This window comes from Dasypus novemcinctus, chromosome 10 (genome assembly GCF_030445035.2).
Source record: "Dasypus novemcinctus isolate mDasNov1 chromosome 10, mDasNov1.1.hap2, whole genome shotgun sequence".
NCBI classification, from domain to species: Eukaryota; Metazoa; Chordata; class Mammalia; order Cingulata; family Dasypodidae; genus Dasypus; species Dasypus novemcinctus.
Genome location: NC_080682.1, coordinates 46,860,624 through 46,873,695, shown reverse-complemented (window position 1 = coordinate 46,873,695; position 13,072 = coordinate 46,860,624). Strand labels below are relative to the sequence as shown.

The 13,072-nt window shown below is 39.8% G+C and overlaps 1 protein-coding gene across 6 annotated transcripts in view; it reads left to right on the top strand.

The window, feature by feature from the left end:
* Positions 1–13,072, top strand: part of EXT2 (exostosin glycosyltransferase 2) — a 207,166-nt gene that overhangs the window by 21,487 nt on the left and 172,607 nt on the right. For all 6 annotated transcript variants that reach the window (XM_071218083.1, XM_058305492.2, XM_071218084.1 and 3 more), the window contains one exon: positions 3,517–3,633. In XM_071218083.1, coding sequence (XP_071074184.1) covers positions 3,517–3,633 — 117 coding nt within the window. The remainder of the gene's footprint in view (positions 1–3,516; positions 3,634–13,072) is intronic.

Genomic DNA, 13,072 nt, shown 5'->3' with positions numbered 1-13,072 from the left:
AGTTCATTTCTTTGCAGGAAAGTGTCAAATACACGGAAGGAAGTTAAGTTCTTGCTAGTGCTTAGGTGTTAGGGACCAGGAAGGTTAAATTGCATTTTTGGAAGTTCTCATGAGCAGTCCTGTCTCAAGTGGTGAATCACCACAACCTTTCCATGTGGAAGGTTTCATTTTGAGACCTAAGTGACCTTCTGATTGGAATAAGGAATGATAGATTTGCTTGTTAATTTTTCTTATCCTTTGTCCTTACTCCTGAATTCAGAGGAGTCAAGACTCATGAGTGTAGAATAGTTTTAAAGCAGGAGCTGCGTATCAAATTAATGGGGCATTCGAAAACACAGTGTGTTGGAATGCTTTTAAGGACTGAAATCTATAATTGTAGGTGTGATTACTTCACAATTCCTTTATTCAGGAAATTGCAAGGACCAGACTGAAGGAAATATCTGCTCAGCGAATATATCTTTTTGTTTGTTGTTTGTTTTGTTTTGAGGTACTGGGGTTCGGGGATTGAACCCAGAACCTCATATGTGGGAAGCCTAACTCAACCGCTGAACTGCAGCAGCTTCCCTGAGTTGCATTTTTCTTTTGCTTTGCTTGTTGTTTTGTTTTTGTGTTTTCAGGAGGTATCAGCAACCAAACATGGAACCTCCCATGTGGGAGGCGGGTGCTTAACCACTTGAGCCACACCTGCTTCCATGAATGTATCTTTTATGCTGTGTAACTATCTTTATTTCTCTTGCAGTTTTTAAAGAATATAAACCTAATGCATATCTGTTTCTTTGTACAGGATTTGAACATGTAAAAATTTGCTTTCCTTCCCCCTCTGTTTTCACTCCCTTACTGAGAGACAATCACTGTTAAAATACTGTGTATTTTTCTAACTTTTTTTCTTCTTTATATGCAGATACAAACATAGATGGACCGATTTTATTTAAACTTAAGTGGGAGAATATTTTATCTCTTCTGTGCTTTATTTTACTGATCTCAGTTTTCTCAGTACCACCTTGGATTTTTATAATTCTTTGCATATATGTCTCTCAAAAATTTCTCCTTCTGTGTGGGTGTATATTTATTTATTTAAACTTGTACAGCTTCAGTAGTGTCCAAGTTGAGACCTATTTAATCTGTATCCCTCCCCAGTCCCCCCACTCCCCTCACCCCCAAGTTATTGTGAAGCAAATCCCAGACATTGCATTTGTAAATATTTTGGTATGACTGTATAAGGGCTTTTTAAAAAAACCTAGGTACAATACTACTATCAAACCTAAAAAAAATTTAACAGTAATTATTTAATATCATCAAATATCCAGCCACTGATCAAATTTCCCTGTCTCATAAGTACTTGTTTCATAGTTTATTTGACTCAGTAGACAAATAAGGTCCACATTTGGGGAGTATATTTATGTATTGCTCCAATTTGTGCACAATTTAAAATCAATAGAATCGGTCAACTCCTGCCTCCCCCCACCCCAACCCAAAGCCTTATATTGGAGGAATGTACAACACCCAATTGCATGCATGGTCTAAAAGAAGGCAAAGGCTAAAAGTATAGCCTAATTATGCTTAGGCACTGTAAATAGTCAGGTAGGAGGGGAACTGTGGGCCAGTCTGCGAGAAGATCCATGTAGTGAAGGTGGAATACACGAGGCCATGAGCAGGAAGGCTCAGTGGCAGAGGGGATGTCCTTGGGTCAGTGAGCTAAAGTGCTGGAGAACATTTTAAGTGATAGGATAGTTGGCTTGATATGAGTACTAATACTTTTTTAGCCTCAAGTTTTCTATTTGGTCTTTTGCATCTTTGGAACTTAACTGTAATTTTGGGATACATAGTGGGAAAGCAGAATGTGCTTTTCAGAAACTGACTTTCCATTTCAGTGTAAAACACATGTTCTGCAAAACAAGGGATACTTCCTCTCCATTAGAATGGCAGGAGAAGATATAATAACTTACTCAAAGTTTAATTCTTGTCAGTAGCAGGGCTGGAAGTGAGACCAGTTTGACTAAGTCCAGCCGTGGCTCCTTCCTAGATCACAAGGAAGGGTCACACATGTATGATCTGTGACATAAGTAAGGCATGCTTCAGATTGCATGTTTTTATTACCACTGCATAACTTCCTCTCCCTGCAGAGACAGAATGACAGTGAAAGGTGGTGAGATAGACACCTGCTTCCTTTCTCCCACATTTGTACCCCTCTCCTCTGGGGCTGTGGGCACAATGGCCTGATCACCCACCACCCTGGCTTACCTGGACTGCCTGGTGCCTACATATTGGATCCATGTGTGCTTCTCTGCACGAGGGTTATAGGGCCCATACAGAGTCTGCTTGCCATCATGGTTGTGGAACTTGCCCAAATTCATGTTGGATGACTTCAGGGCTGAATACTGATCAGGGAAAATAAGACTGGATATTGGTACTAAAGATAGTCATTAAGTTTTACTGAGTAGACTGGCAGCTGCAGAGGTTTTTAGCCTGCACGTTACCTCACTCACCAGTTCTTGGTTGTGTAAAGCTTAAACAGATTGGGATTTCCAGGAGTGATTTGAAAATCTTTGAATTTAAACTGGTCATGTTAGAAGGGAATGTAGGTTGTCATCAGGGCAGGGAAGGGATTGGTAGCAATTAATATTGCAGAAAATGTGGTTTCTTGGTTCAGACATCTTGGCTTAGACTGTGCAGTGCACAGAACTGGCAAAACTCGGCTCCTGTAAATGATTTCAATGCACTTGAGGCTCCAGGGACAGAATAACAGTAAAAGTTGGTGTGATAGACACCTGCTTCCTTTCTCTGATGAAGTGTCATTATGCTACCTGCTGGATCCAATTAAAACAATGTGGTCACTGATTTCCAATTAAGGAGAATAAAAGTGAGGATAGGCAAACTGCAGGAGAATAACTAAAGGTCCAATTCTGAATTCAGCTTCCTGTATAGGGAGTTGGGTTAATAAGATTGAGTAGCTGGAATGAATGGTGAGAGCTGGTTGAGGTGATGGGATGCACATGTGGCTCTGGAACACTAGTGGGAAGAACTGCTTAGGCAGGAATTGGAGAGGGAGGGGGGACACATGCAATGTAAAATAGGATAGTTTCTGTACATTGCTGCTTTTTGTGCCTGTTGTCTCCTAAGAGTCCAGTCAGTGTGAAATGACTGCCCTTGCCTTGTGATGTGGGCCCACTATTTTTACTGTTATTGTAAATGTGTTTAAGAATCAAATATGACTTTTGGAGGGATCATTGGGATCTGAAAGGGGGGGATAGTAGAGGAGCTGTTCATAGCATGGCCCTGGATTGCGATTTTGTGGCCCCAGGGAGAGGTTGATGACTTGGGTAGATTGTAGATGTCCAGGAGATGTGAATGTAGAATATTTAGCACAGCATCTTCTGTAAGGTAAGTGACTCAGTAAATATTAGCTATTGTTGATATTATTGTCACGCATCAATTGTTGTTACCCTTTTCCATAGAGCTTATCAGAATGAAGACCTTCTCTTTTTCTCATCATCTGACAAAATCCTTTGCTTTCAGGGCTCTGTTGGCTGGTGGTGGCTTTTCTACATGGACTTACCGGCAAGGCTACGATGTCAGCATTCCTGTCTATAGTCCACTGTCAGCTGAGGTGGATCTTCCAGAGAAGGGAGCAGGGTAAGGTGCATTCAGGACAGCCAGGCATTGGCTTTACAGAATCTAAGCTGCTGGTGAAGTTCAGTGTGGTGTGTCTCATAGAAATAAAAGCATTGGTTATAGGCAGGGTCCTTGAATCTGTTATCTTCCCCACACCCCCCCCCCCAATCCTGTTTATCCTACAGTTTTCCTTATTTTGTTTAATTTGTTATGCTATCTTGAAAGTTTTCCAAGCCAGAAATTAGTGTTATCCTTAACTCCTTCCTCTCCCTTACTTCCTATATCAAAATAAGTCCTGTTGATTCTATGTCCTAAATATTTCCATTTATTTTTTATTATAACTTGAGTAAGTAAAATATAAAATAATCTAAACTTCTTGTGCTTATACAAAACTAAAACACATTTAGAAATCAAATACAAATAAATCTACACAATTATTACCATTCAGAGTAACATAATTTAACGTGATGGCTGAGGCTGTTTCTTTGACATTGAATTGCAGATTTCAAGGTGAATATGGACTTAATTATGGTTTTTGTAGGGTTTCAACATGGCTTTACTTTTGCATGCTGGGTGGTGATGTATTTCTCCTACCACTTTTTTATTTGAACCACTAGGAAGCTTTCCTTTATATAGCATATTGTGACATCATTTATCTTCATCTGGTGCATGTACATGGTTCACATTATTTCTTCCAACGTTTTATTAGGAAAACTTTCAAACAGATAACAAAGTTGAAAAGTTTACAATGAGCACCTGTATACCAGCATCTAGATTACGAGTAACACTTTACTATACTTGCTTTACGTGACTTACATTTTAAATTTTCTTTTGTTCTCTCTTCATTAGCCCACTAAACATGAACTTGGACATTAAATATGAGCACAAATATGCCTCTGCTGTATTATCATTAAAATGAAAATAGAAAAATAAATTCTTACAGAGAATTTGCAGACTGTAGAGAGAAGTTCAGTGCCTTGTTTCGAGGTTAGATTTATGTAAATTGACAAAAGATCATCGGTGTGAGACCGGTTAGTACCCTTTAGGGTGATGCAAGTCTCTGTCTTGTGCCCAGGATCTCACTTTGGAATATTTATGTGGCATTAGTTATGAATAACTATAATAAGTAGGGAAAAGTCAGTCAAACCTGAAAAGGAGTTTACTCCTCTGCATGCTGTTTGTATAAGCATTTACTTAAATATGAGTCACTTGTGTGATTAAAAACTTAAAATTTTCATTTTACTCTCTTCTTCTAAAGTTGTTAGGGCTCCCTTTCTGGCTACTTTTTAATTCAATCCACTTCACTTCAGTTCTAGTAGAATCTTTATTGAAGGCCTATTTGGAGCAAGTATTGGACTCGGTGGTTCTCGGTGAGGAATGGGGACGGAAGGGGGGCCTGGTGATTTTGAACTCCCCTTCCCCAGGGGACATTTGACAAAATCTGGAGACATTTTTAATGTCATGACTGTGGGGGTGTGAGTTGGGGTGTCCCTAAGACCACCCCTAGGTTTGATGGTTCCTTAGGAGGTCTCACAAGACTCACCATATAGTTACACTCACCACGGTAATTTATTAGAGTGAAAGGATACAAAGTATAATCAGCAAGGGGTAAAATCTGGGGGAAGTGAAGCTTCCCAGTGGAGAGCCATAGGAGCACTGAATCCCCTCAGCAGCAAGTTGTGGCATGTGTGAAGTGTTGCCAACCAGGGAAGCTCTTTAGAAACTCAGTGCCTAGGGTTTTTGTTATAGGCTGGTCATACAGGCAGCATCTGCCTGGCATATAGCAAAATTCCAGATTCCCAAAGGAAGGTAGATGTTCAGCATAAGCCATATTGTTTGTATAGACAGTTGGGGGACAGTGAGCTATGCTGGTTTGTTCCCAGTATGTTAGGAATATTCCCCAAATCCAGGTTCCCAGAAGCCAGCCAAGGTCTAATCCTGTAAGGAGGGTTTTCAGAGGAGAGCTGCCAGGCCTGCAGTGTTAACTCTTCTGCACTGGCATCTAATTGGTAGAGGCAAAGGATGCAGCTCATCCTCCTAAATTCACAGGACAGCCCCCACAACAAAGAATAGTTGGGTCTAAATATGTCACTAGTGCGGAGAAGCCCGGGGCTAGCATATGCCTTGGTAAATGAGCACGTGAAGACTGGGCTTGTACTCTTATCTTTCCTAAGTGCACTTTTTTCTTTTTTTTGTTTTTGTTTGCTGAATGTTTATTCATTATATGCCATTACACTAAAAGATTTACATTTTCAAATTGAGTATTGATATATAACAATGTACAGAAGAGCTACTGTGCTAGGCTACAATTTAAAACTATGCTCTAATGAGGTCCTCAATTATTTCAAATAACTAAACTCCTTTGCATAAATTCTAGAAAACTAATGCTCTGATAAATCCAGGTGCACCTTTCTTAAGACTGCTGGAGCTAAACTCTTTATTATCTAATTGCTTTATTATCTAATAGCTCTTATATATTGGTTTTGAATTCTTAACTTGCCTTCACATTTAATCCCGGAAAGAAAACAGACTGAAAAGAAAAGATTTAGTGAAAACAAACCACTCTAAGTAGTAATACTCAATTTCAAACAATTAGTTTCAAAGAGTTAAACTGTTAAATTGGCGGTGTTTTCCTAGTAATTTAATCTCTAATTTTTTATGTAAGTAGACCACTTAAGGTGTCAGCTAGTTTCCAGAGTTCTGTAATTCCCCACTTGATAGAGCACTCGGTGTGTCTTCAGGGCTGTGGTGGGCATGGTCCTCCCTCTCCTGGCCAATTGAAGGATTTCACTCTCTACCCCCAACCCCAGCTCCTCCAGTTCAGTTTGGTCCTACAATTGTGCTGTTTCTTTAACAAATAGCATATCCAAAAACTAAAGGCAAAAAAGAGGCAAAGACAGACTCATCATCCCCTACAGGGATTTGGGAGAAGGCAGGATCAGTGGCTCTGTAGCAGCAGCATTTTGGATTTGTTGCTCTTTGTGAGAGTTGCTTTTTAAGGGAATTCTCACATATCTTGAGAGCTACACAGAGTTGCGAGAATATTGTTCTTATTTTTATTTTAAATCTGTTTTTTTTTTTTTGCAATGGGAAGCTGAGGGTTGTTGCTATTGATAGTTTCTTCTCACAGCTGTGCTGGCCTCAGCTGGAATTCTTGTCATTTTCCCTCTAAAAGAAACTAAAGTACAAGTTTACAACTGTTTCTATTGAGGGAGACTTCATGTTCTCAGCATGATTTTACTTAAACTTAGATATCAGCACTGCTGGGGGGAAACATGAAAGTCATGGCTAGTAATTTTAGACTCTAAAAGAAAAACAAACCCATCTTAAAATTTTATTTACTTTAAACTAAAAAGGGCAGCTTCATCAGCTGTCTGTCAGGTTAGGTAGAGCCAGGGGAACATTTTTAGACTCTTGTTCACATCTGTACATTTATGTTGCGAATGGAGAAGTGGTTAGAGTGAGGATCCAATGAGCCTGGTGACTGAATGTCTACAATACAACTTTGTTTCTTAACAGTGAAATCTAAACCAGAGACTGTCTTTACTCAAGAGTTTCTTTGAGCACACACACATTAATACACCTGCATTTGTTTCTAGATCTGTGTAGATATATCTCTATATATCTAGGTATATCAAAAACTTGGGTTCATATTAATATCTCCAATTCCATCCAATAACACAGGGACATATGAAAGATGGCTTTCCTCTTATTTATTTGTAGCTCCCTTCACCAGTGGTAAGAAATCTGACCCCCATTATCCGCAATAACTTTACTTGTTTGATCAATCCTCTTGTATGGAACTAAACTTCTCTTATTGCCATTGCCCCTCTCGCCGCACAAGTGCCCTCCTCACCACATATGGGCTCTGAGCCTCCCACAACACCTCCCCCTAATCCCCAACACAGATACTCTCCTCACCCTTCTTGGGTTCCTGTACTCCATACCCTTGTCATCACCCTCCCCACAGTTGGGCACTCTTCTCAGTCCGCCTGGGTTCTCTGTTCAGGGCTGCTCAGATGCCCTCTCACCCTCACTTGGTCTCCAGCATCCCACGCTGGGTTACCACAGCTACCCTGTTCCTTGCCTCTCCAGTGCAGAAGCCTTTCCCACCCTGCTACCCTGTGCCAGGCCACCTCTCCCACCCCTGCAGTGGAAGCTCCCTTCTCCCCTCTAGGGCTCCTTCATAGACCCCTCTTCACCTCTCTTGGACACCAACATGTGTTGTTTTTTTTTAATTCTGGACAACATAGAACACCAGCTTTGTGCTAGCAGTGCTACTTAAATAGGAAAGCTCCAGAAACATCCAGCAGGTTCCAGTGCTCCATGAGATCCATTCGTACTAGGTTGATACAACCAGATTCTTAAGAATTGGAGAGACTTTTAGAGGCCATTTAGTTCTAATTTGACAAATTACTTTTCAGTATAACTTCTCCTTATTTTATTTATTATTTTTTTTAGTAGTTACTGGCGATTGAACCCAACACCTTGTACGTGGGAAGCAGGTGCTCAATCACTGAACTACATTTGCTCCCAATGAGAGCTGGTTTTTTGTTTGTTTGTTCTTAGGAGTACTAGGGATTAAACCCAGGACCTCATACATGGAAGGGGGCACTCAGCCACTTGAGCTACATCTGTTCCCCCTCCATTTATTTTAATTGCATGACATTTTTCAAAGAAATCCAGTTTTCTTTAGAGCATAAAACATGCACATTTTCATGTATGCATACAAATATAAACATTAATATTTAAAACTTTAATAAACATTTAGATTTCTCGTTTATGTTTCATGCAACAAATGACAATAATCAGAGAAGAAATAATGACAGATTAATAAGGAATTTCCTCTCAAATATGAAATTCAATTGCGAAAGAAATGGCATATGTCCTCTACTGTGCTTTGTATAGAATTTGCATATTATTTCTCCTTATTAAAGGCAAGTATAAGATCAGCTTCCCATTTTCCTTAGGATTGTTAATAATATTTCTTTTTTAAAGAGCAGTTGTAGGTTTACAGGAATGCTGTGCAGATAGCACAGAATTCTCATGCCATCTCCTGTATGCAATTTTCTTTATTACTAATATCTTGCATTAGTGTGGTATTTTTATTACAATTGATGAAGCAATATTATTATAATTATACTATTAACTGTAGTCCATAGTTTACATTAAGCTTTACTGTATTGTGCAGTTCTGCTTTTTAAAATTTTTTTATTTTAGTAACATATAACTTAAAATTTCCTATTTTACCCACGTTCAATTATACAACTCAGTGATGCTAATTACATTTAAAATTTTGCATCGCCTTTGCCAGCATCCATTACCAAAGCTTTTCTATTACCCTAAACAGAAAGTGTGTACCAATTGAGCATTAACTTCTCATTGCCCATCCTACCTGAATCCTGGTAATCTGTATTCTAGTTTCTGGCCTTACAAATTTGCACATTCCAATTATTTCATTCAAATGATATCATACAATATTTGTCCTTTTGTGTTTGGTTTATTTCATTCAACATGATGTCTTTAAGGCTCATCCATGTTGTTGCATGTATCAGAAATTTATTCCTTTTTGTGGCTGCATAATATTCCATTGTATTTATATATCACATTTTGTTTATCCATATACCTGTTGATGGATGCTTGGGTTAATTCCATCCTTTGGCAATTATGCATAATGTTGCTATGAACATTGGCATGCAAATATCTGTTCGAGTCCCTGTTTTCAGTTCTTTTGGATATATACCTTGAAGTGAGATTGCTGAGTCAGACAGTAATTCTGTATTTAATTTCCTGAGGAACTGCCAACCCATTTCCCACAGCAACTGTACCATTTTACATTTCCACCAGTAATAGATGAGGGTTCCTAAGTTTCAGTTTCTCCACATCCTCACCACCACTTGTTATTTTTTTGTTTTTGTAATAGCAACCATTCTTCTGGGTGTGAAATGGTATCTTATTGTGGTTTTGATTTCCATTTCCTTAATGGTTAAAGATGTTGACCATCTTGTCATGTGCTTTTTCCCATTTATATATCTTCTTTGAAGAAATGTTTCAAGTCTTTTGCCCATTTCTTAATTGGATCACTTGTCTTTTTGTTGTTGAGTTTTAGTTCTTTGTATATTCTGGATATTAAACCCTTATCAGACACATAGTTTCCAAATATTTTCTCCCATTCTCAGGGTTATCATTTTATTTTCTTGATAAAGCCCTTTGATACATAGAAGTTTTAAATTTTGATGAAGTCCCATTTATCTATTTTTTCTTTTGTTGCTTGTGCTTTTGATGTAAAGTTTGAGAAATAATTGCCTAACACAGGTCCTGAAGATACTTCCCTAGATTTTCTTCTAGGAGTTTTTTAGTTTTGGTTCTTATATTTAGGTCTTTCATCCATTTCAAGTTAATTTTTTATATGGTGTGAGGTAGGGGACCACCTTCATTCTTTCACATATGGATATCCAGTTTTCCAGCACCATTTGTTGAAGAGACTATTCTTTCCCAATTGAGTGAACTTGGCACCCCTGTCAAAAATCAGTTGTCCATAGATGTGAAAGAGTTTATTTCTGTACTCAGTTGGATTCCATTGGTCTCTATGTCTTTCCTTGTGCCAGTACCATGTTATTTTGACCACTGTAACTTTGTAATAAGTGTAAGTTCTCTAACTTTGTTCTTCTTTTTCAAGATGTTTTGGCTATTTGGGGTCCCTTACTCTGCTATATGAATCTGATGATTGACTTTTCCACTTCTGGAAGGAAGGCTGTTGGAATTTTGATTGGGATTGCACTGAATCTGTAAATCACTTTGGTAAAATTAACATCTTAATATTTTGTGTTCTAATCCATGACCATGGAATGTCCTATCATTTGTTTAGGTCTTTTTTGATTTATTTTAGCAATATTTTGTTGTTTTCTGTGTGTAAGTCCTTTATAGACTTAGTTAAGTTTATTCTTAGATATTGATTCTTTTCATTGCTATTGTAAATGGAATTTTAAAAAAATTTCCTCTTCATGTTGTTCATTACCTGTACATAGAAGCCCTGCTGATTTTTGTGTGTTGATCTTTTACCCTGCTACTTGCTGAATTCATTTACTAGCTTTAGTAACTTTATTGTGAACCACTGTAATTTCTTAATGAAAACTTTTTTGGCCTATAGTGAAAAACTAAGCACCTCACAAAATAGCCCGTTACACTTTTCACTAGCTTTAATTGCTAAAAGTGATTTCCTGCTTGTATTGTGGAATTGGCTATACACCTTTTTCATGTTTGAGACAGGCAAGTTTTAATTACAGAAATACCTTGAACAGAGATCATGTTCTCTCTGTATGTGCTCTTGTCATCACTGAGAATTAGTAACTAATACTTTTACAAAGAAAATTTAGTAGCCTCAGGCCTAGAAGTAAAATTCAAAAATCTTTATTTCAGTGGCTAGAAGAAATACTTTTTAGCCATAGATTCATCCTATAGATCACTAAATAGAAACGTAGAAGGAAATCACCCAGGATAAAAGGAAGCTGTTTGTACAGCTGGTCCAAACCCTCTCTCTGATCGATTGCTATTCCCTGTCTCTCTCATCTCCACTTACCTTCATCCTGGCCTCAGGCTCTGCATCATCACCCAGGACAGCTCTGTCCTACAAAACTTTCTGCCATGAGGAATTCATCTCCCTGCTGTCAGGTAGCCACTAGCCACCTGTGGCTAGCGAGCACTTGAAATGGGGCTATTGTGGCTGAGGAACTGAATTTCTACTTATATCTACTTTTAATTAATTTAAATTGCAATAGGCACATGGGGCTAGGGGTAACTATATTGCACAGTGATGTTCTGGGGGGTTTTCAGCTTCTTTTCTTTCCTGACTGTGGTGTGGGAAATAACCTTTTATTCTGAAATTTAAAAAAAAAAGGTTTTGAGGATTTAAGAACAAATTTGTGGTATCTATTGCTTTGTTGTGTGGAGTGGATTTAGCTGATCTGGCTGGGTGAGTGTTCACCTTCTTCATCCATTGTTCTTGGACCTGTGTGCTGTGGACCTGAATGTTGGGTGAAAGAAGATGACCTGGAACCAGCAAGCTGGTGATAGAGTAAGGAGCTCTTAGAGTCAGCTCCTGCTACAGGGCAGTTAGTGAATACCCAGAACTCTCTGGAGCTAGCTGAAGCACCTGTTTGGGGGACTCCAGGAGACAAGAAGAGCATCCTGCAACATCCTTGAAGGAATGGAAGGAGGAGACTGCCCATCTGCAGGGAAGATTCGCAAGTAGAGCTCTCCATGCCATGGAGGCCGGTGCCCATCCTTCACTGGAGGCACAAGTCGCCTCGGGAGCTGTTCTGCAGCTGGAATTAAAAACTCCACATCCCAAAAATGGGGGAGGAAGAGACGGTTGGCTTCAGCTACTGATGAGTAAATTTGGTTGGCTAAAGTACAATCCAAAGAATAGCTAAAGTTTGAACCCATCCAAGTCAGAAAATAGATGGTAGCTGCCATCTTAACTCTGTACCTGGCATGAGGGGAAGCAGGGCAGACTGAAAATCACAGTGTTGGTAGGGACTGGTTTCTTTTCATCCAAGCCAGATTGCAGCTCTAGCCTAGGCCCCACCCCCACCTCTGGCAGGGAGGAAGCTGGGGGGACTTGCACTAGCCTCTCTGGGAAAACACTGGCCAAGCTGCTGAGGCCAGTGATTATCCTACTTTGGCAGTGCAAGCTGCCGCAGGAGCTATTCTGTGTTTGAAATTTGAAGCTCCATTACCCAAAAACGGGGGAGGAAGAGATGATTGGCCACCAATTTCAGCTACTGATTGGTGAATTCAGCTGACTGGAGTATAGCCTTAGGAACAACTAGCATATGAACTTGTCCAGGTCAGAGAGAGATTTGTGGCCGCCATTTTGACTCCACCCCCAGCATGAGGGCTGACCGAAAATCAGTGATGGTAGGGACCAGTTTCTTCCACCAGATTGGCCTGCAGCCCTAGCCTAGGCTTCAGCCCCACCTCTTGCATGAAGGCTGCTGGGCCTTGCACCAGCCTATCTAGGTAACTGTAGGTACATTTGACTGGCACAGAATGAATAATCGAAAGTCTACTGGGGCAACTGAGGTCATTGTGGACCTGCACTGCATAGATTGCTGTCCACATCTGCATCTCCTTCCTTGCCCCAGGCAGAAGAGAAAGGGGCAGGAAGTTTAATCAGTCTCTCTGGGCAACAACAGTCTAGGCCTGCATGACTTGAATTATTTACACAGCTGTGACTCTGTCCCTACCCCTGGCAAAGGAGAAAGTTGGGAGGAGCTTCATAGGTCCCTGGGGCAATGAGGGCAGCTTGAGCCTCCACAGCTTATAGCACCAACTACATCCTTGGCTCCTATTGCACAACCAGCAAGGGAGAAAGGGCAGGAAGCCCTAAACTAAAGAGAAAAACTGCACCCAGAGTAAATACTCAAGTAAGCCAGATGCCAAGACACCAACAAAAAAT